This window comes from Ascaphus truei, chromosome 4 (genome assembly GCF_040206685.1).
Source record: "Ascaphus truei isolate aAscTru1 chromosome 4, aAscTru1.hap1, whole genome shotgun sequence".
In the NCBI taxonomy this organism is placed as follows: Eukaryota; Metazoa; Chordata; class Amphibia; order Anura; family Ascaphidae; genus Ascaphus; species Ascaphus truei.
In genome coordinates, this window is record NC_134486.1 from 234,655,469 (window position 1) to 234,678,318 (window position 22,850).

The following is a 22,850-nucleotide window of genomic DNA, read 5'->3' on the forward strand; positions in this document are numbered from 1 at the left end:
TAGGAATTCAATAGAATGGGGACTCACATTTTCTTCATTTAAAACCAGCATATCCCACAATAAAAGTGGCTCTGGATCATCAGGCTTCTCTTCCTAGTTTAGGAGATAGTTAAGCTCTGGGCGTGATGTTCATTTCTTCAGAATGAAAACGGCATAACCCACACTGAATGTGGCTCTGAATCTTACAGCTCCATTTCTTGGTTCAGGGGATGTTCAAGGTCTGTGAGGGTACTCTGAATGCTCTCAATGAAGAAGAAAAATAACCATAGTGCGCACTGTGTATAATAGTTAAAGTGTAATAATACAAATAACAGCGCACTTACAGAAATGCTACAGGCATATATACACAAAAAACTATAGATGAGTGGCATCTGACAGCCTCACCGCTCCACCTGATGCCGATGTCCTCGTCCGCTGTGCTCCCATCGGTGTGTCGCGTCACTTTCGGTTGCGATCGATTTCGGCGGAGGAGAATGGGCAGCATTCTGGTAGTCACGGAGGGTGCAGATAGACTCTACTGGATCCGACTCTATGCGTTTTGCTTACAATAGCTTCGTCAGGAGTGGAGCAGTGAGGCTGTCAGATGCCACTCATCTATAGTTTTATGTGTACATGCCTGTAGCATTTCTGTAAGTGCGCTGTTATTTGTATTATTACACTTTAACTGTTATACACAGTACGAACTATGGTTATTTTTCTTCATTGAGAGCATTCAGAGTACCCTCACAGACCTTGAACATCCCCTGAACCAAGAAGTGGAGCTGTAAGATTCAGAGCCACATTCAGTGTGGGTTATGCCGTTTTCATTCTGAAGAAATGAACATCACGCCCAGAGCTTAACTATCTCCTAAACTAGGAAGAGAAGCCTGATGATCCAGAGCCACTTTTATTGTGGGATATGCTGGTTTTAAATGAAGAAAATGTGAGTCCCCATTCTATTGAATTCCTACTATTTGAGACCAATTGAAGCATAATGCGCTATGTAGTGTATGGTGATACCTGCACTCCCCAAACCTGCCAGTACATCTAGTTGAGACTAAGGGCCTCATGCAGTAAGCGTCGATTATGTGAAATCGGCAATCTTACCGATTAGTCATGTTATTGGCGTTTTTTCCTCTCCGTATGCAGTAAGTGCCGAATACATTCAAAATCAACCCGAAAACAAATCCGCCCACTCTCACGATGATTAGCCGATCACACACAGGTGTATCGGCGTGCGTGGCGGGGTGCTGTTAGGTTGCCCAATCACAAATCTTGCTGAATCAGGCGAAACAAGCATGTTTTGGATTGCGCGCCATATTTAAAGGCAACGTGTACTGCTATTCATTCTCTGTGTTGTTGGGAGTGAGAGAGAGAGAGACGCACAGAGCTGGCTGTTTGAACATTTGCATATTGACTGAGAGACTTGTTGTGTATTGGGTGAGCTTTGTCCATTGTTGTTTTGTTTACATCTTTGTCTTGTTTTATATGTGGAAGTGTTTCGTGTGATTGCCTGTACATTTCTTGTCTGTTTTTTGTGAGTGCTGGAAGTATGCCCGCAAAGCGTGGGAAGAGTGATGCTGGTGGGAGTGGGAGTGCTACTCGTGCGAGTACGCGTCGGAGTGAACGTACTGTTCAGGGGAGTGATGTTGCTGAGAGTGAGAGTGGTGTTGCTGGGAGTGGGAGTGCTGTTGCTGGGAGTGGGAGTGCTGGTGCTGGGAGTGGGAGTGCTGTTGCTGGGAGTGGGAGTGCTGGTGCTGGGAGTGCTGGTGCTAGGAGTGTGAGTGCTGGTGCTAGGAGTGTGAGTGCTGGTGCTAGGAGTGGGAGTGCTGGTGCTGGGAGTGCTGCTGGTGGCGCAGTTGCTGATGGGGTGGATGGTGGTGGCGTGCTTGCTGGTGGGCAGCTTTTGGAGGCTCTTCCATTGGAAGAAGGAGAGTCCAGTCAGCACCAGCCAAGCTCTGACCCTAAACCTGCTCGGAAGAAACGTGTGGAGAAGCCACGTAATCCTCGCTTCAATGACCAGGAAAATACAGCTCTTGTCACTGGCATTCTGGAGCACTATGACAGTATATATGGACATTTACTAGGTAAGTGTACATTTACATTTATTATTCAAATACATGTGATCCTAGGTCATCTGAGTTTTGTTCATATGCAAATATGGCTTCACAATATCTTTCTATGTTAATTAGTCTGGAAACACAGCTTTTTAGCATGCCTTACAAGGACAACTAAACACAGGCGGTCAATTTGCCATAACTGCATACAATATGAATGCAACCTTGCTTACATGTATAGGTTTAGTAGTGAATGCTCATGTGCTTCACATATTACACATAAAACAGCATGTTTGCTATCTCTTGGAACAGCTAGCAGTGTAGGAAACTGGTGCTTATATTATTATTCATTTACCTCATATATTTGATATGTTTTTCAAGGGCGGACAAGTTCAGCAAGCAGAAAAGAAATGTGGGACACAATAGTCATTGGTGTCAATGCGTGTGGGAATCATGTGAGGGACAAGCGGAATTGTCACAAGAGATTTGATGATATTAGGTCCAAATTGAAAAAGAAAATACAACACCAACGCGTGCATGCTACTGGCACTGGAGGTGGGCCTACACCACAACGTCTCATATTAAGTCCATTGGAGGAGCTGCTTCGGGCAAAATTACTTCCCGTCGTCGTGGAAGGCTTACCTGGTGACCGTGATATAGGAATTTACCCCTCACAATTTCCACCAGGTGAGAAATATTACTGTACTAGGCGTGTCGTTGCTTACAGTTATTTTGCATAGTTACACTGCTTTTTATACTGTCTTCACAATATAAGCATACCTGCATCTATATATGTATATGTCTGATTCTGTATACATATATATCTCAAAATAGACATATATGTTGTAGTCCTACTAAAAGCAGTAACTAATATAGCACGTGCCATTGCGTGCTCATTTACATGTGAATTCCCAAAATGCATTGCTGCAGTGGAAGCAATTGATGGTGGGCGAAGATGGGGAACAACAGGGTAGTACACATGTGTAACACATGTTAATCAGAAATTATTACTAGCTACAGGTACAGAACAGAAATATGTAGAATATTATTGTGTATTTTATTTATTTTACTCCGACAAACATGACATTACTGCCTATTTTAAGCATGCATCAAATATATTGCATGCAACGGCCTACAAACATCACTTGCACTAACACATCTATAGTTGTTAATGAAAAGGTCCATTTTTGATTTAAGTCATATACAGACAGCATAATGAGGCACACGTATCATATTTTATGTCATTGTTTTCATAACTTAAAAACTGCACACGACTATTTAGCTCATCTACCATTGTGTTAAAGCAGCTGCAATTAATATCTCATCACAGCATACACTTCAACAGAGGGGGTGGGGTTCAGCACACACACTAATTACAGCCTCATTTTAGGGGCAACTTAGTTCACACCATTTTCACCTGTTTCAAGTAATTTAAAGGTGTGGCTGATTAGGCTTTTTGGGGAAGGGAAAACCGTTCTTACAACCTCACTAGCACAACTGAAGTTAGTCACACTCATTGGAAAGCTTCACTTTAGCTACTAAATGCCCCAACAACTCATTACTTATCAAACCGTACGTCACACATTAGTTCACTCATATCTATAGTTGAACTACTATCAACGACACATTATCACACACTGCATGTGTTGTCTTGTTTAGTCACAGCCACATTCAGGTGTGCCACATCTTATATTAATGTACCACACATATCCTCTACCAAAAACAACACTTTTTGCAATATGACCACCTTCATGATAACCATTGTGAATGGTCATCTCATGATAGTTATGTACATTATGATACTGATATCACTACACAACATATGATTTTTATGTACAAATTTAATGTATTTTTCCTCACGCATTACTGCAGAACCATAGTATGTTGTATGTTAGGGAACTCAAAACTTCTAAGTACACAGGCATGTACATTGTTATTACAACTATTTATGTTCACTTTCACACACACATTTTGGGTTAAGGAAATGATGCTGTTAGATACTCATAAATACAGAACATACAATAACTGTTTGTTCAATATTTACACATGTAAATGTAAAACTTATGTTATTGTTATATATAGTTGCCCCTGAAGGACATGTGTCACCTGAGACTGAACAAGTGTCTTCACCTGGGTCAGCCAGCTCAACACACCTAGAAGGTGAGTGTATCAGTTGGTGGCCATATAATATGTGCTCTTCTATATGTTATGTTGTCATGTTCATTATTTGTTTTGCACATGTTCTTTAAATAGGATTACTTAGTGTCAGTGAAAATGAAGTGTAAGGCAACTTGTATTGTGTTAGTGATGTTAACTATCATGTAGGAGTTGTGAGTTTACAGCAAGTTTTCATTCACTCATATTTCATACTGAGTCCAAACATTATTCTTAAGTCAAGGTAGTTTTTAATGTGAGGTTATAAAACGTATGGAAACATGTTAGTTGTTACTTATGACACAGTACAATTACATAGTAACACAGCAGAGATTAACATGACATTTAATAATTTGTACATTTATTTGTAGAACATGATGAAGAGGATTTTGATGATGATGATGATGATGATGATGATGATGCCGCCGCCGCCGCCATAGACACACAAATACAAGCAAGTGACCATGAAGAGGTTCCAATTGAAACTGTTTTACCGCCAAAACGTCCAGCAAATACCACATATGATGCAATTGTAGCTTCTGAGGGAAAAATTGTGGAAGCAGAAAATCGTCGCCATTCTGACCTGATGACAGTGCTGGAAAGGATGATTGCACTGCAGGAAGAAACAGTTTCACAATTGGCACATCTCCACAGAGTCTTCATTGAAGTGCCTAAACAGTTGCAAAAAATCAACACCTCATTCGAAGCATTAGTTGTTCAGCAAACACAAGCTAATTACTGGAGAATGACTAATGTACCACGATTCAACACCTCACAGGCAGGATCTGTTCATGCAGGTCAGTTTTCACCACATTCATCTGATATTCATTCACCAGGCCCAAATGTTACCGGTCAAGTAGCAGACATTGCTGTGCAGTTTCCTGATGACATCCTACCGCTGCCATCTGTACAAATTCAGCAGCAGACACCTACAAAGGAGGCGACAAAAACAAAACAAGACACACATGAAACAGACCAACCATCACTTGTGCAGTGTCTACCAACTTGCTCACATGTGTCAGTGGGCACAAGCCCTGTCCGTGAACAGTCACTACCCAAAAGCCCTGTAGGTGAATCACTGCCCAAAAGCCCTGTAGGTGAATCACTGCCCAAAAGCCCTGTAGGTGAATCACTGCCCAAAAGCCCTGTAGGTGAATCACTGCCCAAAAGCCCTGTAGGTGAATCACTGGCCACAAGCCCCGTAGGTGAACAGTCACTGCCCAAAAGCCCTGTAGGTGAGTCACTGCCCACAAGCCCTGCCCGTGAAGTGCCAGAGGCCACTCAAAGTGGCTCTGCTGTGCCTAAAGTTGGTGGCAAAAGAAAAAGGAAAATTCAAGAGACAACAAGCAGGCCTGTTACTCGCTCGCAAAAGGAACAAAAAAAATAAATGTTATAATTCAGAAAATATGTCTTTGGCCTTGTTTTGTTGACTTCACATTATCTAATTACTATTGTATGTATGCTGAAGACTGTGTTGTTTCCAAACTTTCAAGTATGTTCTTGTACACGTGAAGTTTTGGAAATGTTAACACTCAATTAATGAATAGTGTTATAAATATTTATGTATTAATCGTCTGTTCAGTAATGGTCCACCTGGAACCAGTTGCAAAGTTTAGAGAAGCTGCCATTGACTTTGCAGCAAAACATTGCATTTGGATGTGTTAATTGATGTACTGTACAGTAAGAATTGCATATGCATATTAGTCACATGCATTTATAAAAACACCTAAGTAACTGCAAACATCTTTCTTGTACGTGTACAGCAGGATTATGTGTAAATTATTACTTACCTTTGCCTTGCTTGGGCATTCTAATTTTGTCCTTTAATCATTTGTGTGTTCTTGTTTCAATAACATCTCAGAATGTATAAAAATATATATACACACACACACACACTGAGTGTGTGTGTGTGTGTGTGTGTGTGTGTGTGTGTGTGTGTGTGTGTGTGTGTGTGTGTGTGTGTGTGTGTGTGTGTGTGTGTGTGTGTGTGTGTATATATATATATATATATATATATATATATATATATAGTACTATATAAACTGGTATACATGTATTTTACAAACTAATACACTTCATGCTTCCTTGTGAAAGCACACTATTTTAATAATACAGGCATAATGTTTGAGAAATATCCTAAGTATGAGACTCTAACAGTATTGTGCTTAAACAAATGTTTATTACTTCATTCAATCATGTTTCTCACCATTTAAATAGGTTTCATACAAGGTATACTTACTGCCATCAATGTTGTGTGTACTCCTGCAATATTAAAAAAAATAAAATATAATATATAAATATATATATATTTTTATAAGAGAGATATATTTAGATATATATATATACACACGTATTTAAACTCATGCAGACAGGGAGTTAACCAGACTTTCACATACACACAGAAATGTAAGCGGGGAAAAAACATTTCTTTTTGCAGGTGTGTGTTTGTACTGATATGCCTGGCTAAGAACTATTTTCACACAGTGGTCTTTGTTAGTTTTCAAAAAAACACTATGTGAACGATTTCAAAGTCTAGGGATGTTTTTCAGAAACGAGATAAAAGAAGGAGAAATGTTTCTCCCACAGTCCCATATCACTAACCACAACTGTTAACCCAATTAGATTTACAAAGCCAATTGGCGTTTGAAATAAGGAGTCAAAGTAGTTAGTTTTGATGACCTTGACAAGGAAAAACAGGAGTTTGTTAGCTATTCAGCACATTCATTTTGATGAGCAAATAACACAGACCTGCACACAGCTTTTGTGCTACTCAGACATGGCTGATGAATTCGTTACCAATATTAATCCCCTTTTAGGGTATAAGTACATGATCTGTGAAGCCATCTTGAACAGTCGCGGACAGAAAGCAAGCACACGCCAAATCGATGATTTCATTCGAGCAAAATATCCTTATTACCAAGACCGTAAGCATGCACGGAATTTTAATTCCTCAATAAGATTCACTTTATCAAGTAATGACTTTTTTGAACGTGACCAGGATAAGCTACAACACACCTATGGTTTCTGGAAGATTGCCCAGGAAAAACAATTTCTCCTGAAAGACGGCACTTATATTGTCGTGAAAGGCATATTTATTCCTAATGGCAATAGCAATGTATCCGCTACTACTGATCCGTTTGAATCGATACGTGCTGCAATATCTGCAGCCTCCATTCCTGAAACCCACATTGTACAAGAACAAAAGTACTATGATTATGTACCAAGCCTTTCAGCTGAAAATGCATTGGAATGGGAACCCGAAGAAATGAACCTACCTCCCGACCAATTATTTGAAGAAAGCAGTGGCGATTCCTATGAGCGCTTCCTGGAGGAGATATGTGTCATACTGGATTCAGCGGTTGGGTCAAGCGTGGATGAAAATGCCTTGCATTTCTGGAGCGACCAGTTGCAGCCAGGCGAAGAGTTAATTCTAGAAGAATGGTAAATATAACAATCGTTATGCGTTGACTCTGCGTTTAAATTTTTTTTTTTTTTGTAACCACCATTTTCACTTTCAATGCGTGGATACAGCGTAACATTGCAGACTGCATAACATGTAGCGATCACAAACAAATTGTTTCCTAATACAATATAGTAGAACCTGAAAGAGTAGTACACATTGCTGACGGTATACATATACGTACTTTCCTATCCCTTTAAACATATTAGCAACATTTTTCCATAACTCTAACACATACCTGTTTTGTTATCATGCAACATCTACAACATTGAAAACCGGGTCCACCACGTATGACGTGGGACCCTTGTCATGGGCCAAGGCGTCCTTAAAAAGGATTACGGATGTAAGTCCCGCCCCCAAGCGACGTGCGCGCCTCAAAGCCTATTGGCTGTCATGTTTTGTTATAGTAACGGTAACTGCAGTGTGTGATGCGTGCGGCTCAGTGTTTGTAGGCGTACCCTGGGCGTTAGCCGAATGTTAATTGAGTGGGAGGAGTGTTAGCGTGCGTTTCACGCTGGCTTAACATGACGTCACACGTATTGCATTTGCGCATTGTGTTATCGGCCGTCCTTTCTGTCCAAACACGTCTGGTTTAAAAGAATACAGATGTACTCGTTTAGAATGATTTTAGTTTCATCTTCATTGTATTTGAAATAAAGATGTGATGTTTACTGGTATTTTCTACATGTATTGAACGCACAACGTTCGCTTTGTTTTGCGCATGCGCTAACAGTTAGTGGAGCCAAGCGTGAAGTGCGTGCGCACACTAAGATGTGCGCGCACATTTTTCAGTATACAGGCAACGTTCACTTCATATACATAGTTATGGCTGCTACAAATGATAATAAAAATTACATACTGATGTACACTTGTAGTTGTAACATATAAATGAGTGACGTGTGTATGTACACAATCATATAGAGCTGTGTAACGCGTTGTCACGGATACATATATAGTAAGGTGCCATATTTGACCATCATGTGTTTGCTGTATTTCAGAGATGTCGGGGAAGATACAATCGGATCAATGTATGATTTCAGAAGAGTCTACCTTTATATGAGATGATTGTGAGGAGGAGCCACCGACTACTATACTACATATGGAACTAATTTTATATTGCTTGCAGCGCTTATTAACAAACAATTAAAAAAGTGATACCCTTATGCCTATATTGCATAAGCACTTAATTAACATAATGATGTTGCAAAATAGTGCCTCTTGAATTTTTCTTGAGTGTTCTTTAATGACTACTAACATTTTATGACATGGTGTGTTTTTTATATAACAACCATTCCCACTCTGCTAACACATTTGTGTATTCTATTGTGTAATGGAACGTATGACTGTCGAAACTATGTAACAATAATAATAATAATAATATGAGCATGTTCATGTATAGGGCTGCTAGTTGTACGCAGCGATTTACAGACACATGTTTCAGCCTGAGGTCCCTGGCCCGTGGAACGTACAAATGTTTTTTTGCCGCATGAGGCACAGGGAGATAAAGTGACTTGGCCAAGGTCACAAGGAGCCCACACCGGGAATTGAACCAGACTCCCCTGCTTCAAACTATCAGTGCCAGTGTGTGTCTTTACTCACTGAGCCACTCCTTCTCCCAATGTAAAGGACACTTACAACCAAGTAGCCATTTATATTTAAAATCTCTTGTTACATGGGTATGTAGATAAAATGGTTTGGGACTGTAGCAAATAATGTTACTGGCCAGATGTTATGGTCCCCTCCAGTGCATGATGTTCTGAATATGACATCACCATCATGTTATGAAGTACGTTTCTGTGTATATTTCATTAACCTAACTATAGTTTACGGTGTTTATTAATCGTTTAAAAATACATAGTATAGTCAATATGATGATATAAGCTACCATAATAAAGCTGGTGTTATCATTTGTCGGTGTTATACATGGATCCTACACCAATTGATAGAGACACAAACAGTTGTCTTAAAAAGTGTGTCTATGCTAGTGATGAATGTGCTCCCGTAAGTAAACAAATAAGTACAGTTATCCCCTTTTCTCCAAACACCTCTATATTACATTAATGGAAATTATAAGGAAACATACATAAAATGTGATGAAATGTGAGTAATCATTTTGTAATACAATGCACATGAAACCTCAAGAGTAGCTAAATGCATATACATGATACAGAAAGTACATATATGTAACATTTGTGTTTAAACCAATATGTTGGGTTTTTAGTTCAAATAATTATAGGAAGATTGAGGTAGCCACATCTTATGAGAGATGTCAGCAAATATACATACCATGATCAGTCATACTGCAAATATACCTATAATGCAAAGGAACAATATATAAATTGCAAACATTGACATGCCATCTTCAGTACCGTAAACAACACATCAAAGTGTGTATTTGGTGTTAAATGTGCAACACCATGTATATTTAATGACATTCAAAATGTAAATGAGCCTGGTGTACACATCATATGGATGTACATGTTACACTGCACCAATAACATTGTATGTAAGCATACTAGAAGCATGAATGAGTATGGGCATAATATGTGTATTGTGTTAGCATAAGGAACAACACAATGCTAAAATATTAGTGCTTTGTTACCCCAGTTGTATTCACATACACACAACTAAAGTACAATTGAAGAGGGATTATATAACCTGTGCAACAATAACATACCGGTGCCACATCCCTTTGTGCACACAGCAGAGAAAAGAAAGGTGTGCAACCCATATTCATCTGTGTCCTAACAGAAGGTTATATAAAAAAAAATTATTGTTAAGATAACATAATGTAAGTATAAAAGTAGAACTTGGAACATATCTGTTTTTACTTACAAGAAAAAAATGAATTGATGAGATTCTGGCGTGTCTGGCCACCACTGGCTGTTTGTTCATTTTCAGCAGCTACATGGGTGGGATGCTCGTCTACCAAAGGCTCAGCTAGGTCTGATTGTACATTGTGCCTGAGTGCAACATTGTGCAAAATGCAACAGGCAAGGATAATATCAGAGACTTTTTGAGGCTTGTATAGAAGAGCCCCACCAGTTCTGTCCAGACACCTAAATCTGGTCTTGAGTAGGCCAAATGTCCTCTCTATAACAGATCTTGTAGATATATGGGCTGCATTGTACCTCTCCTCTGCTTCAGTTTGAGGGTTTAGCACCGGAGTCAAGAGCCACGGCCTAATTCCGTATCCTGAGTCACCTATAATGAATGGAGCACACATAAGCTTACATTAGTGATCAAATTCTACAATGCCAACATTCCTAAATAAAAATGTGTTTTGTGTTATAACATGTAAATGTGTACTCACCCAGCAGCCAACCATATTCAAAATGTCCCTCTTCGAACGCATGGAAGACTGAAGAGTTCCTCAGGATAGAGGAATCGTGACTGGAACCAGGGAATTTGGGTACCACATGCATTATCCTCATCGTGGCATCACATACCACCTGTACATTGAGTGAATGGTAGTGCTTCCGATTGCGGTACACATGCTCACTCTGACTAGGTGCAATCAAAGCAACATGTGTGCAATCGATTGCACCCAGCACACATGGTATCCCTGCTATATTATAAAAGCCAGTCCTGACTTCCAGCCACTCTGTCGCCTCTGTAGGAAAATGAATATAATTCCTAGCGCGTCTATTGAGTGCATAGAGAAACTGGGTCAAGGCCCGCGAGAATGTAGATTGCGAGACCCCGCCCACTATGCCCACAGTTGTCTGGTATGACGCGGAAGCAAGATAATGTAATGAGCACAGCATTTTAACAAGCCCAGGGACTGCACGACCTCTGGCTGTGAAAAAATCTAAATCTCCCCTTATCTCCTGATAAAGAGCTAAGATTGCTGCTGAACTCAAACGATAGCGACTTACAATCTCCTCCTCACTCATCCCATCTAACAGGGTTCTCTCCCTGTACAGACGCGGACGAGGCACAACTTGTCTCCTCTGTCTTCTCCTCTGATCTCCTGTCCCTCTCCCTGTCCCTCGGCCTGTCCCTGTCGTATCCGCGTCACTGTCCCTGTCACTGTCCCTCGGTGTGTCCCTCCCTTGCCCTATATGATTGTCTTCATCATCAAGCATGTCATAGAAAAGAATGTTCCTCCGTCTCCTAAACAATCTCAACATTTTGAAATGAGTAGCTGTGAATGAGCAGGTAATGGGCGTCCTTTAAATAGGTATAATGATGTCAGGTGACATAGTAAAATGCAAGGTTTTACATGAACATAATAAAGTACTTGTGTGGCAAGCTGTGTGCAGTTGTTGTGTGTATTCTGCAGGGAATGATGATATTTGCCAATGATGTGACGTGATGCTTTGTAGAAACATTGCTTGCAAATAAATAGTTGCATGTGCAATGCATGTAAAACTTGTGAACGCAAGAGTCAGTCATGTAATGAGACAAAAAGGCTGAGATTGATGTGGGAAAAGTTTTGTGTAACATGTGTAATTAGCCATGTTATTGTGACATGTTGCCAACAATGAATAGTCGTGTGCATATGCATGCATTTGTGTAATGAGGATAGTTGCTATAGAATGAGTTTACAAGGTGTCCCAATGATGAATTACTGTACATGTGCATATAAGTTAGGTTGAAGTGCTTGTAATGCAACGGTTATAATGTAAATATGCAATGTGATTGCGCGTCCAATAAGTGACGTCATGAAAATAGGGAGGACCAAACGTAGATGTAAACATGAGAATTTAGATGTACATGAACGTTTAAAGATGCGTGACACATTACAAGCATTGTGTAATGTAAAGGAACATGAATATACGGTGTATGTGTGACATGTGTGACATGTGTAACATCATGTAAACAATTGTCGATCAATGCAGTAAAATGTGTGCTATGATGTGAGGTTCTCCTTTAAGAGTTGAGTATAGTATTTTCCCTTGCCACATCATCACATGATGAGTAATGTGACCCGCAAATGCTGCAAACATGTAAAAGTATAATGTTATGCAAATAATACACGTCAGCCGTGACACAATGCAGGGAATGCCCCCCACACTGTAATGCAAATGACGTTTGTATTGTGAGCAATGAAACGTAAACAGTACTATACTGTTATACGTCCCCGCTCCATTGACTCCATTGATGTACAGAAGATTTTTTTTTTCTAAGTGCCGTTCCGGCAGCCTTAGCGATCGTTCTCCCGTCCAAACTGCCAACTTTAGTTGGCGGGAGAAATCGGCCATAACATCTCAATTTCGTAGTGCCGATCAGCCCCGATAAGCTGATTTTTTTTGTTGAATCCAGCCGATTTAAAAAAGTGGCGATCAGTGGCGAAAACAGGCTTATCGGCAGCCGACTGGCCATAACAAAATAATCGGCTCCGAAACCTGGCGAAATCAAGCACTTATCGGCGCTTACTGAATCTCAAACCCAATTTTGGCTATAAAATGGTGATAATTCCCTTATCAACGCTTACTGCATGAGGCCCTAAGTCAGACACGAGGACCAAGTTCACAGAATAGAACGTAGCAGTCGCAGTTGGGTATTCTCCCTGAAAAGAGTACCACGAAGCCCGGGACGAGGTGCCGGTCGGGGTAAGCCTTCCGAAGCAGGCGACCTGCACATGTTTGAGGCTAGTTTTCGACCTAGACCCCCAGTAAGTGTGTATTCTGTCTGTATTTTGTATATTCATTGTGTGCACGCGAGTTTCACCCGAATAACTCTCATTTTATTCCACTACCTTGTTTTGCCTATTTAATGATCCCAGAAGGTAAAAAGTGTTAAAAGTGCTGGTCTCCCATGACAATAGGATTAAAATAGATTTAAAATATCCCTGAGGTGCTACAGGATAACACATAGTACAGAATTACTGTAGGCAGTATTATATATTTATTTGTGCCAACTGAAGTGCTACTGGGAAAGTGACCTTAAATATACAACAGTAAACAAAGAAGTCCTAATGCACATGCAGTATGGCAAATTATTAAGTTCATTTGTATATGTTTTTTCTTCTCGTAAGTTTGGATCATTTAGTTCAATCTTTTGTCCAAAACATGTTGAGCCTGAAAGCACGTCAAGGTAGATCCTATCAGCAAGTCCTACACTTTCAATGTTAAACTGTGTCTTTTGTGTTCCCTCCACTGCATAGAGAAAAGAAGAAACAAAACAATGATACTGTATAGTCAATAGCATGGGGTGCCTGGCATGTATGCGGTGCCGAAGGGCTTACAAGTTAGGAGCACTGTATGTGCTATGTGTGAGCTACAGTACAGTTACTGTACATCTGGTTAAAAAAAACAAGTGCCCTTAAAAAATAAAATAAAAAAAACCCAACTAAAATAAACCCCAAAAACATTTAAGTACAAGAAAGTGTATATTCTTCTTAAGCTTATTGCTGCAGCAAAGGTTATCTCCACCTTTCGTTCGGGGGAAGACATCTCTCAATGGGGGTTATGCACAAAGCAGTAATAAGTGTTTTTAAGGGAGATAAATGCTTTATGGCGCATTTTTTTTAGCAATGACTGTATTTTGATGATAAAAAGCCTTTTAAGCGCGATATTGCAGTGTTATCACTGTTTTGTGAATCGCGCTGCACGCAATATTAAGAAATAAAGGCATTTATCTCACTTAAAAACACTTATCACTGCTTTGTGCATAACCCCCAATAAATACTACTATAAAATGAACGACATTATTTGTCATATTGGATGTGCATTGGGGCTTCTTAGTTGACTGTTGTATCAAGGTTTGCACCTTAAAGCAGCAATTCTACACCCCCCCTTTTTCTGTTCTTTACTTTTCTTATTTTTTATATGTAAAGCATGTGACAATGTATACAATGTATAATTCGGCATTCTTACCTAAGCTGGCAATCGGTTGATGCTCCTGTTATAAATCTGTACAAATCCCCTGATTGTGTGCCTAACATAATGGCTGCCTTTCCGTTTCAATCAATCCTTCAGTCAGTGTAATTCAGCAGCTACAATGTATCCTGATATTACTGAGGTAACATCTATTGTTACAGATTGGAGCACAAATTGCTGGGAACATTTGGCAACAAATGATCAAAAACAGGAAAGTGTTACAAAGATCTTGTACTGCTGGGGAGGTGGGATAAAACCTGCTATAGAAATCAAAGGATGCTTTAAAGCTCATTAAAAATGGCATTAAGCGTTGAATGAAACAACAACAAAAAGTCACTATTATCTAATTCTACAGAACTGATTAAAAAAAAAAAAGCATAAGATTTCATATGTAACATTTACACTATTGAAGTGAAGAAACATTGTTAGTGTATTTTGTGTACGTATAAACATGACTTTCATAGACATCATTGTGTTTTTTTAATGTGTAATATAGGCTAGAAGACATGGCAGAGTTCAGTCATGAAACCGCTCACATTCTGGGTCTGCTTCCATTCCAAGAGGATGTGGATTCCCTCCATTCGGAAGACTTGGACAGTTGGCTTCTTACGGACAAGTATGTTCTCTGTCTCACATGTGGTCTTATAAAATGTCAGATAGTATCAACCCTTCATAGAACCATCTATGAATATTGTAATACACGTTATTATTTTCTCCCCTAGAGCACTTTTGTGTAGTCCATTGAGATGGAGCTAAAAATATAGACTTTTTTTCCTGGCTGGTAGATCTCGGCCAGTGGCGGAACTAGGCACCGGTGGACCCCAGTGAAGTTTAAATAAAAGGGTCCCGCCTGGCCCTACCTGTGGAGTGGATGAGTTGGTGGTGGCGACAGAGGGAGCCCACTCAGGAGGTGATTGCGGAAGTTGAACCTGACTTCCAGTGGTGCCTAACTTCCATGTTTGGGCCACCTGGGTGGGCTCTGGCAGCCACCACAACCGCTCCACAGATAAGACCCTGGGGAGAGGGGGGGCTAGAACGTTGTTCCGGCTGCTGGAATTTGTGGTGGAACAGCTTTCCAGCGCGTAGAGGATAGGCCCCTAAAGGTGGTGGGCCCTGGGGCGGCTGAACAGGCTGGTCATATGGTAGTTCCGCCACTGCTCTCAGCAAACTGAAATGCATAGGAGCTGTGTATGAGTGACCACACCGTTATTCCACTCCACGCTCCGCACACCCTATTCTGAGATGCAGTGCAGTGACCTGGCATAGTTTGCTATATGTTGCAGTTAAAGTGTGTTTGTTTAGATCAGCGTTTCCCAAATGGGGTTCCGTGGAACCCTGGGGTTCCACGGAGCAGTTCCAGGGGTTCCACCATGGCTCTCCTAAACCCCCCCAGCCCGCTCTCTGGTCAGGACTGCAAAATCACGCTCTAGTAGTGCGGCACTTCCGGTGCCTGCTAGAGCGTGTGCGTGCGTGCAGCCATGACTGCCCTGACCACCTCCTCCCCCCCCACTACCGCCTCCTCCTGCCCCGCCACCTCCTCATCCTCCACTGCCTCCTCCTCCTCCTCTTGCCCTGCTGCCGCTGCCTCCTGCCTTGCCGCCTCCTCTTGCCCCGCTGCCGCTGTCTCCTGCCCCGCCGCCGCCTCCTCTTGCCTAGCCGCCGCAGGGCAGGTTACCAGGTAGGCATATAAGGGGGGGAGAGTCATGGTGGCGGACGGTGGGTGGGGAGAGCCGTGGTGGCGGACGGTAGGTGGGGAGATCCATGGTGGCGGAGGGGGGGGTGTGTGAGATGCAGGGGGGTATATGAGGATGATAAGGGGTGCAGGGGAGAAATATGATTATGATGAGGGGTGCTGGGGGAGATATGTATTTTAAAAATGTATTGGGGCAGTGGAGGTCTTTTAAAAATGATCTTGAACCAAAAAAAATTCCGCGTGCGGCTCATTTCTTTTTAGTTTTTTTTTTTCATGTGCTACGCTAAAAATATTTAAGGGGTTCCATTCTATTTTACAAAATATAAAAGGGTTCCACGACTAAATTTAATTGGGAAACACTGGTTTAGATATATGTAGATTTGCCATACATTGTGATACCTTTAAAAGGACCAACAAGCAAGGTCTTCATGTTTGAAATAATAGTACGCATAGCTTTTAAAGGAGAAAAACAACCCGCAGGTTGCGAGAGACTCCGTGCACCAAACAAGGAGACTCGTGGTCTGTAGATTCCTTCAAACAGGATAAACGAAGAGTCAGTTCTTACTTCAAATCACCATTTTTATTTCTCAGGAACATGCAAAACATACAAGGTTTAAAGCTGCAGACAGCCTTTCTTCATGCAGGGGGTTAAACAATATTCATACCCATGTAGTTTATATACCCCCTGCTCAAGCTGTTAGCACTCATTTTTGGCACCAAAAAGGATATTCCACCTAATTGTTTGTCCAATCTGGGCTTCCCGAGTGGAATTCACTACTTCCCCAGCTCCATGCATCCTACTCCGCACCCTGTTGGAACGCATCGCTCGGCAAAGTATTGTCTCTCAGGCATCCATACACAGTATCCAATCGAAAGATGACATCATGCGTTCCACCTAAAATGGCTGCTGGAACGCAAAGAACTGAAGTGAGGGGCATATCGGCTACTCATACAATGGTACAGAAACACAAACACAAAAAAGTGAAATCCAATAACATTATAAGGTGTCACCATCAACCCACCGGGGTCACAGATTCACATATTGCTACTTTATGTGAGTGTGTAAGAGGATCTTGGCAAAAGACACAGCATGTAAAATATAATAATAATGTATTTTGTTAGTGACCAAAATATTTTTTTCAATAAAGAAAAATACAGCTCAACCCCCTTATAACGCTGTGCTTGGGGCCCAAAGAATCACAACGCGTTATAAGCGGATCGCGTTAGAAACAATGTACAATTGTATGCATTGTACAATAAAATATTTAAAACACCAATAATCGTGTTGTAAAGTAATCATAAATACGTAAATTGGGAGCCACGCTTGCATCGCATTATAAGCGGATTTGCGTTGTAACGGATCGCGTTATAAGGGGGTTGAGCTGTAGTACTCCATCAACCCAGATCGGGTATTACAGTATTTATAGATGGTTCTATGAAGAGTTGATACTATCTGACAAAAATGAGTACTAACAGCTTGAGAAGGGGGTATATAAACTAGATGGGTATGAATATTGTGTGACCCCCTAACTAAAGAAAAGCTTTGTGCAGCCAGAAATGTTGTAATTTTTTTGCATGTTCCTGAGAAGTAAAAATGGTGATTTGAAGTAAGAACTGACTCTTCGTTTATCCTGTGTGAAGGAAGCTCCAGACCACGAGTCTCGTTTTAGTGGTGCACAGTCCCTCGCAACCTGCGGGTTGTTTATTTTCTCTGGATACGTGGAAAGCATATCTCTGGATATATTTGGTGTGGCCACACCTATGGACATTAGCACCCTTAAATATCTCAAACCTATCTACATTTATGCACTTTTTGTTCGTTTCCTCTTTTTGAATGTAGCTTTTAAAGGAGCATTTCCTTTAAAAAAAAAAAAAAAAAAAGGAAAAGCAAAATAGTTTCACCTAGGTGGAACGCAGCGGGTCTCCGGTGCTGAACCGCGTTAATTTCAGCTCCGGGGACCCTCTGTTTTCTGAGATACTCATGCCCGTATTTCTTGCAAGTTAGCAACATGGCTTCCTATTGGCCTGCTTAATGCCGGAGCTTTATATCGTCATATTGCGTGGCCAGCCGGGGGTTGTACCCAGGATGAGAAGCTGAAATTACCCCTGCTTTCCACCTGTAAAGAAAAACCAAATAATAAAAAATAAAAAAAACCTAGGCGGAAATGCACCTTTAACGTTTATTGGGTTGAAGAGACTTGTTAGGTTTCAAATGCTCTGTACTGTTTAATGTCATCTCTCAAACTCTTGCTGGCATATTAACAAATCTATAATTCTCTTGGAGCAATAGTGCTACTAGAACTGTGAGCCACAATTTAAAGATTGTTTTCAATTTTCATGTGGGGCCGCTTTAATTTCATAGGTGGATTAATACTATGACTGAACTGTGCAGCAAACGCATTCGAACCTTGTACTGCCATCGATGGGTCCTGGAAGCAGTCGGTGTGCTCCGTAAAGTGAGCACGCAGTGCCACCTAGTGTCAAACAATATTATTTCCGCCTCAGAACTCCGATTTGAACAGTGGCTGAGCAAGACACTACGTTCACGTCAAAGACAGAACTATCTCCGGATGCTCAGCAGGTGAGTAGTTGGTTCTAAAAGACCATAACGTGTTTCTTTGCAATTGTTTACAAACATTTGAGACTCTGACAATGTTCTTGCACAGGTAACCCGTTTTCCAGATGGTGAGCTGAACATCATATTGCAATAGATAAGTAATCAGATGAATCAGAGTTTGTATATCTATGTGTGAGATGGAAAAAAAAAAAGAAGCAGAATCGTATAGACAAACCAATTTCTGCGTTTATCAGTGTTGCCAACCGAATGCATCAGCACTGACAATTCTAACTCATCATGAGACATTAGTCCAATCTTGGTTTTTCAAGTTTCTGAAAACTAGAAATGCATTGCCATTTGAGTACAAAACCAAAGATCAGATGAAAATGCCATTGGAATTAGAGTAAGTTGGCTGTACCACATTAGCAAGTTAACGCCATTCTTGGTTGGCATTGAAATACTGCAAAATATAGCGTTTTTTTCCCATATGCAATATACAGCAATACGCTTTTATATTCACAACAAAACAATATATCATCCCTCATCATCAGTGATCTAATGCAATTCTCAAGCTGTGGAATAAATGGAATTAATATTGAATGACTAAATGTCACATTGTTACACACAATAGTCTTCAGTTATGCAGTGTATTTTATTTTTTGCCTGTTTTTCGGCTTCATTTTTATTTCCTCAGCTTGCTTTCATAATGCAGGCGTCTGCCCATGTGCATTGTCTGTCTCCTGCTTGCCTTAGGCCTCGTCCAGGGTGGAAATAGGCGAACCGCTCATGTGACGCGCTTGCGAGCAGCAAAATCAATTTTGTTTGCTCGGCAAGCGGCTGAGCGCCGAGCAGGCGTGCTTGCTTGCTAATGCAGGCCACGTGCATTGTCGCAACGTGTCCAGTGTGAGGGTGAGGTCCCAGTGCGTTCTGTTGCACGCGCGCCCGGCGGGGGGCGTCGCGTGCACAGCGCTGCACCGAGATCTGCAGTCCAGGAAGAGAGGAAGCGTTTGTGACGGGAGGGGGCGTGGCGGTGGTTTTGCAGGGGCGTGGCCATGACCTCACGTGGCTGGTTTGCCCTCATTGACTGAACCGCCGACAGGGGCATGTCCACGCCTCCGTCGCAAACTCTGAGTTTAAATTCCCCTGCCTGACTGAAAACCTGTCACTCACCGCTGGGGAGAGGTGCGCGACAGAATAGTAACTGGGACCGGCCTGACTGGGGGGGGGGCGGGGCTTGAACGCACAGCGCACACCGAGACGTGCGCTGCAGAAGGGACTGGTGCCGCCCCCTGAGCGCGCGCGCACCCGCTCAGTGCCACTTTGGACGAGGCCCTAGTGGATGCAGGGGAGCTTCAGTCAATCTGAAAATTCAGAGGAGACGAGAAGGAGGTCCACTACATACTTTCTTTATGTAACCATTCTTAAGCTATACGTAATTATATTTTTATATAGTGGGTATTATAAATCGCTGATCAGACTGAATTTTCCTCTGCCCCCCTTTATATATATTTGTATAACATAAATCGAAGTCATGCACTCACAGGTCTTCAGCAACAATAAATAATTGTATTACAGAACATGGGTCGACGTTTTGGGCCTAACCTGGACCTTTATCAAGGTGGAGCAAAACATGTTCTGTAATACAATTATTTATTGCTGCTCAAGACCTGTGAGTGCATCACTTCGATGTATGTTTTCTATATTGATTCACAGCCAGAAGCACCCAGGCAGTTGCTAATTGGAACCAGGAGTTGCCCATTTTATCTCTTTATTGATATACAGTATATCATTTTGGTTTTTTTTTCACTAGTATACAAGTTCTCTCTCCCATTCTGCGGCTGGTGATGACATTGGTGACTGGGGATCTGCACAATATACACAGGATTTTAGAGATGACTCCTTCAGAATACCAGGAATATTTAAAGTAAGACACAAATGTTGTATCCCATAATATGATAGTATTTATTTCACTTAATCATAGTGTAAAGAGCGTGTGTGACATAGAACGTGGTGATCAGTACACAAAGTATGAGATTCACTGATATATGGGTCACATGAGGTCTGAGCACACAGCTCTATAGATGCCTTATAAAACAACACATGTATTTAAAGCATGTATGATTGAAGCAGCACATATCCTGTACATATAAAAATAAGCTGCACAGCATTTCCTTTATGCCTGTAGATACACATCAAAGATGTAAGCAGATTACTATTTTGAACCTACTCTGGGACTGAAGACCCCAATTTAGTGCCCATCTTTTAGTCAATAGACCATAGTACCTTAGCTTGCAGTTCAGTGCTTGAGATTTGCATTTTATGTGAGTTTTTGATGGTGATGTGCCTGTAATAGGGCTACCTGTCAAAATAGGCACAATCTGTTACTACGGAATAATCTGTTGTGCGTTTGCTTTTTTATTACATTTTTTATAAAGGTTGGTATTCTCTTAAAACACACCTCTTTAACAAAGCACATGGGTAGCTCCGCTGGCCGGTACTATGCATCTCATGCACACTGACGTTAACCCTTTGCAGACACACTCACCATAACACCCTCCTACTGTCTCTGTAAATTCTCCCCACTTACCACTTAGATTGTAAACTCTTCTTCTTCTTCTTCGGGGCAGGGACTCCTTTTCCTATTGTTTTATGTCTGAAGGGCTTATTCCCATTGTGTTATATTATTATGTCACATGTATTGTAAAGCGCTATGTAGCTGGGTGGCGTTACAGTATATAAATAAAGATATACATATATACATACATTCATAAGGTGGTATTTATAAAGCTTTCTCCCCTCGTTGGGATGAGGGGTTGGTGACACTCAGAATAAAAATGATCAGCTGTTACAGCTCTCAAAGACAAGTTCACTTTTCTTACCAAGAATCATCAGGTTGTTTAGAGATCCAACATTGTCTATGCCGTTTCCTTTGTAAAGTTTATAATAGGTTTTTTTTCTCTCACTCCTACAGGCATATAAAATTAGTTCTGCAATATACAGAAAATCTGGCAATATACACAAGTCTAGAAAAGAACAGATGGGATGAAAGCATTGAACTGACCAGAAGAATTCTCTTAAAAATAAGACTTTTTTATGAGAAACACAAATCTTCACATATAATAAAGGATAGCCACCCGTAAAAGCTGAAGTGGATCTTGAGTGATTATTCTTGTTATTAAAAAAAAGGTAATGTTAATAATGAATGAATGTCTTTATTTATATAGCGCCATTAATGTACAGAGGCGGCACATTTTATTTGAGTGCGGCTAGCTCCGCAAGCCTGGGGATGCCCCGGCATGCTAGCCGCACTCCCTCGGCGATGACGCGCGGTCACGCGTCATCGGGTGCCTGCGCCCCCTGCACGCGCGTCCAGGGCTCCCAGAGGGAGCCCTGGTGTCCCGCGATGTGGGGGACGGCGGCAGGGGGTTCCGGGGGACCCGGCAGACCCGGCAGCGGGAGGGAGAAAGCCCCGATCGGAGGGCGCTCCTCCGTGTCTTCGGCGTGCGCCCGGCACCCTCTGGCGCGCGCCAGGTTATTGCTGCGGCCGAGAACGGGCAAATGCTCGAATAAACTCGGCCGCAGCAGTACATAGCGCTTCACAGCAGTAATAGTTACAACCATATAAATAAGATATAAATAACACAAAGGGAAAAAGTGCTCAGACATAAAAGTAACATTTAGGAAAGGGAGTCCCTGCTCCGAAGAGCTTACAATCTAATTAATAGCTTTGATTGATTTTCAGTTGCTCAAACCATTTGCTCCAGAAGTTATCAGTGAGTGCATATCCTGGGTGAAAGCCAGTGCAGAAGAATTGCACCAGATTTATCAAAGGAAAAATTCTAACTGTTTACTAGGATTTATTTTCTCTGATAAATATGGTGATGCTTTTTGCACTGGTTTTGCCCCTCTATTGCACTGTTTTTTGCACTACCCATGGGAGACTTTCGTACAGTGTTTTCCAATGGGTTGTTAGGAGCCCTTGGGTTGCCCAGGCATCCCTAAAGGGTTACCTGCAATTTTCAGGTAATTGGAAAATTGTACCAAATGCAGAAAAATGTATAATGCATCTGATCTCGGACGCACTATTAGAGAGGGTTGGGGTTCCTTGCAATGAATTTGATCT

At 41.4% G+C, this 22,850-nt stretch overlaps 2 protein-coding genes and 1 long non-coding RNA gene across 10 annotated transcripts in view; 2 read left to right on the forward strand and 1 right to left on the reverse strand.

Annotated features, from left to right (window-relative positions):
- The window catches only part of ERMARD (ER membrane associated RNA degradation), a 93,068-nt gene extending 71,087 nt beyond the window's left edge, over positions 1-21,981 (forward strand). For 5 of the 6 annotated variants that reach the window (XM_075597036.1, XM_075597030.1, XM_075597032.1 and 2 more), the window contains 4 exons: positions 14,974-15,093; positions 18,533-18,751; positions 20,538-20,651; positions 21,699-21,980. In XM_075597036.1, coding sequence (XP_075453151.1) covers positions 14,974-15,093; positions 18,533-18,751; positions 20,538-20,651; positions 21,699-21,867 — 622 coding nt within the window. In that variant the 3' untranslated portion in view covers positions 21,868-21,980. Of the gene's footprint in view, positions 1-14,973; positions 15,094-18,532; positions 18,752-20,537; positions 20,652-21,698 lie in introns of all 6 variants that reach the window. The other variant, XM_075597035.1, reaches the window with a different exon arrangement.
- LOC142493280 (uncharacterized) lies at positions 2,420-5,592 on the forward strand. 2 transcript variants are annotated; one of them, XM_075597038.1, is made up of 4 exons: positions 2,420-2,723; positions 4,119-4,196; positions 4,562-5,205; positions 5,239-5,592. In XM_075597038.1, the coding sequence occupies exons 1-4, from the start codon at positions 2,447-2,449 to the stop codon at positions 5,575-5,577; spliced, it is 1,338 nt and encodes a 445-aa protein (XP_075453153.1). In that variant the 5' UTR covers positions 2,420-2,446; the 3' UTR covers positions 5,578-5,592. The 2 variants fall into 2 exon arrangements, with proteins under 2 accessions (XP_075453153.1, XP_075453152.1); XM_075597037.1 differs by having other exon boundaries at positions 4,562-5,592.
- Positions 4,139-9,966, reverse strand: LOC142493282 (uncharacterized). Of its 2 annotated transcripts, none has more exons than XR_012801064.1 (4): positions 9,937-9,966; positions 7,466-7,620; positions 6,397-6,452; positions 4,139-5,119 (listed from the first exon to the last, which is right to left on the reverse strand). It is a non-coding gene; the product is annotated as an uncharacterized LOC142493282 (long non-coding RNA). The 2 variants fall into 2 exon arrangements; XR_012801063.1 differs by having other exon boundaries at positions 4,141-5,119; positions 6,430-6,452.
- Positions 21,982-22,850: the final 869 nt, after the last annotated feature.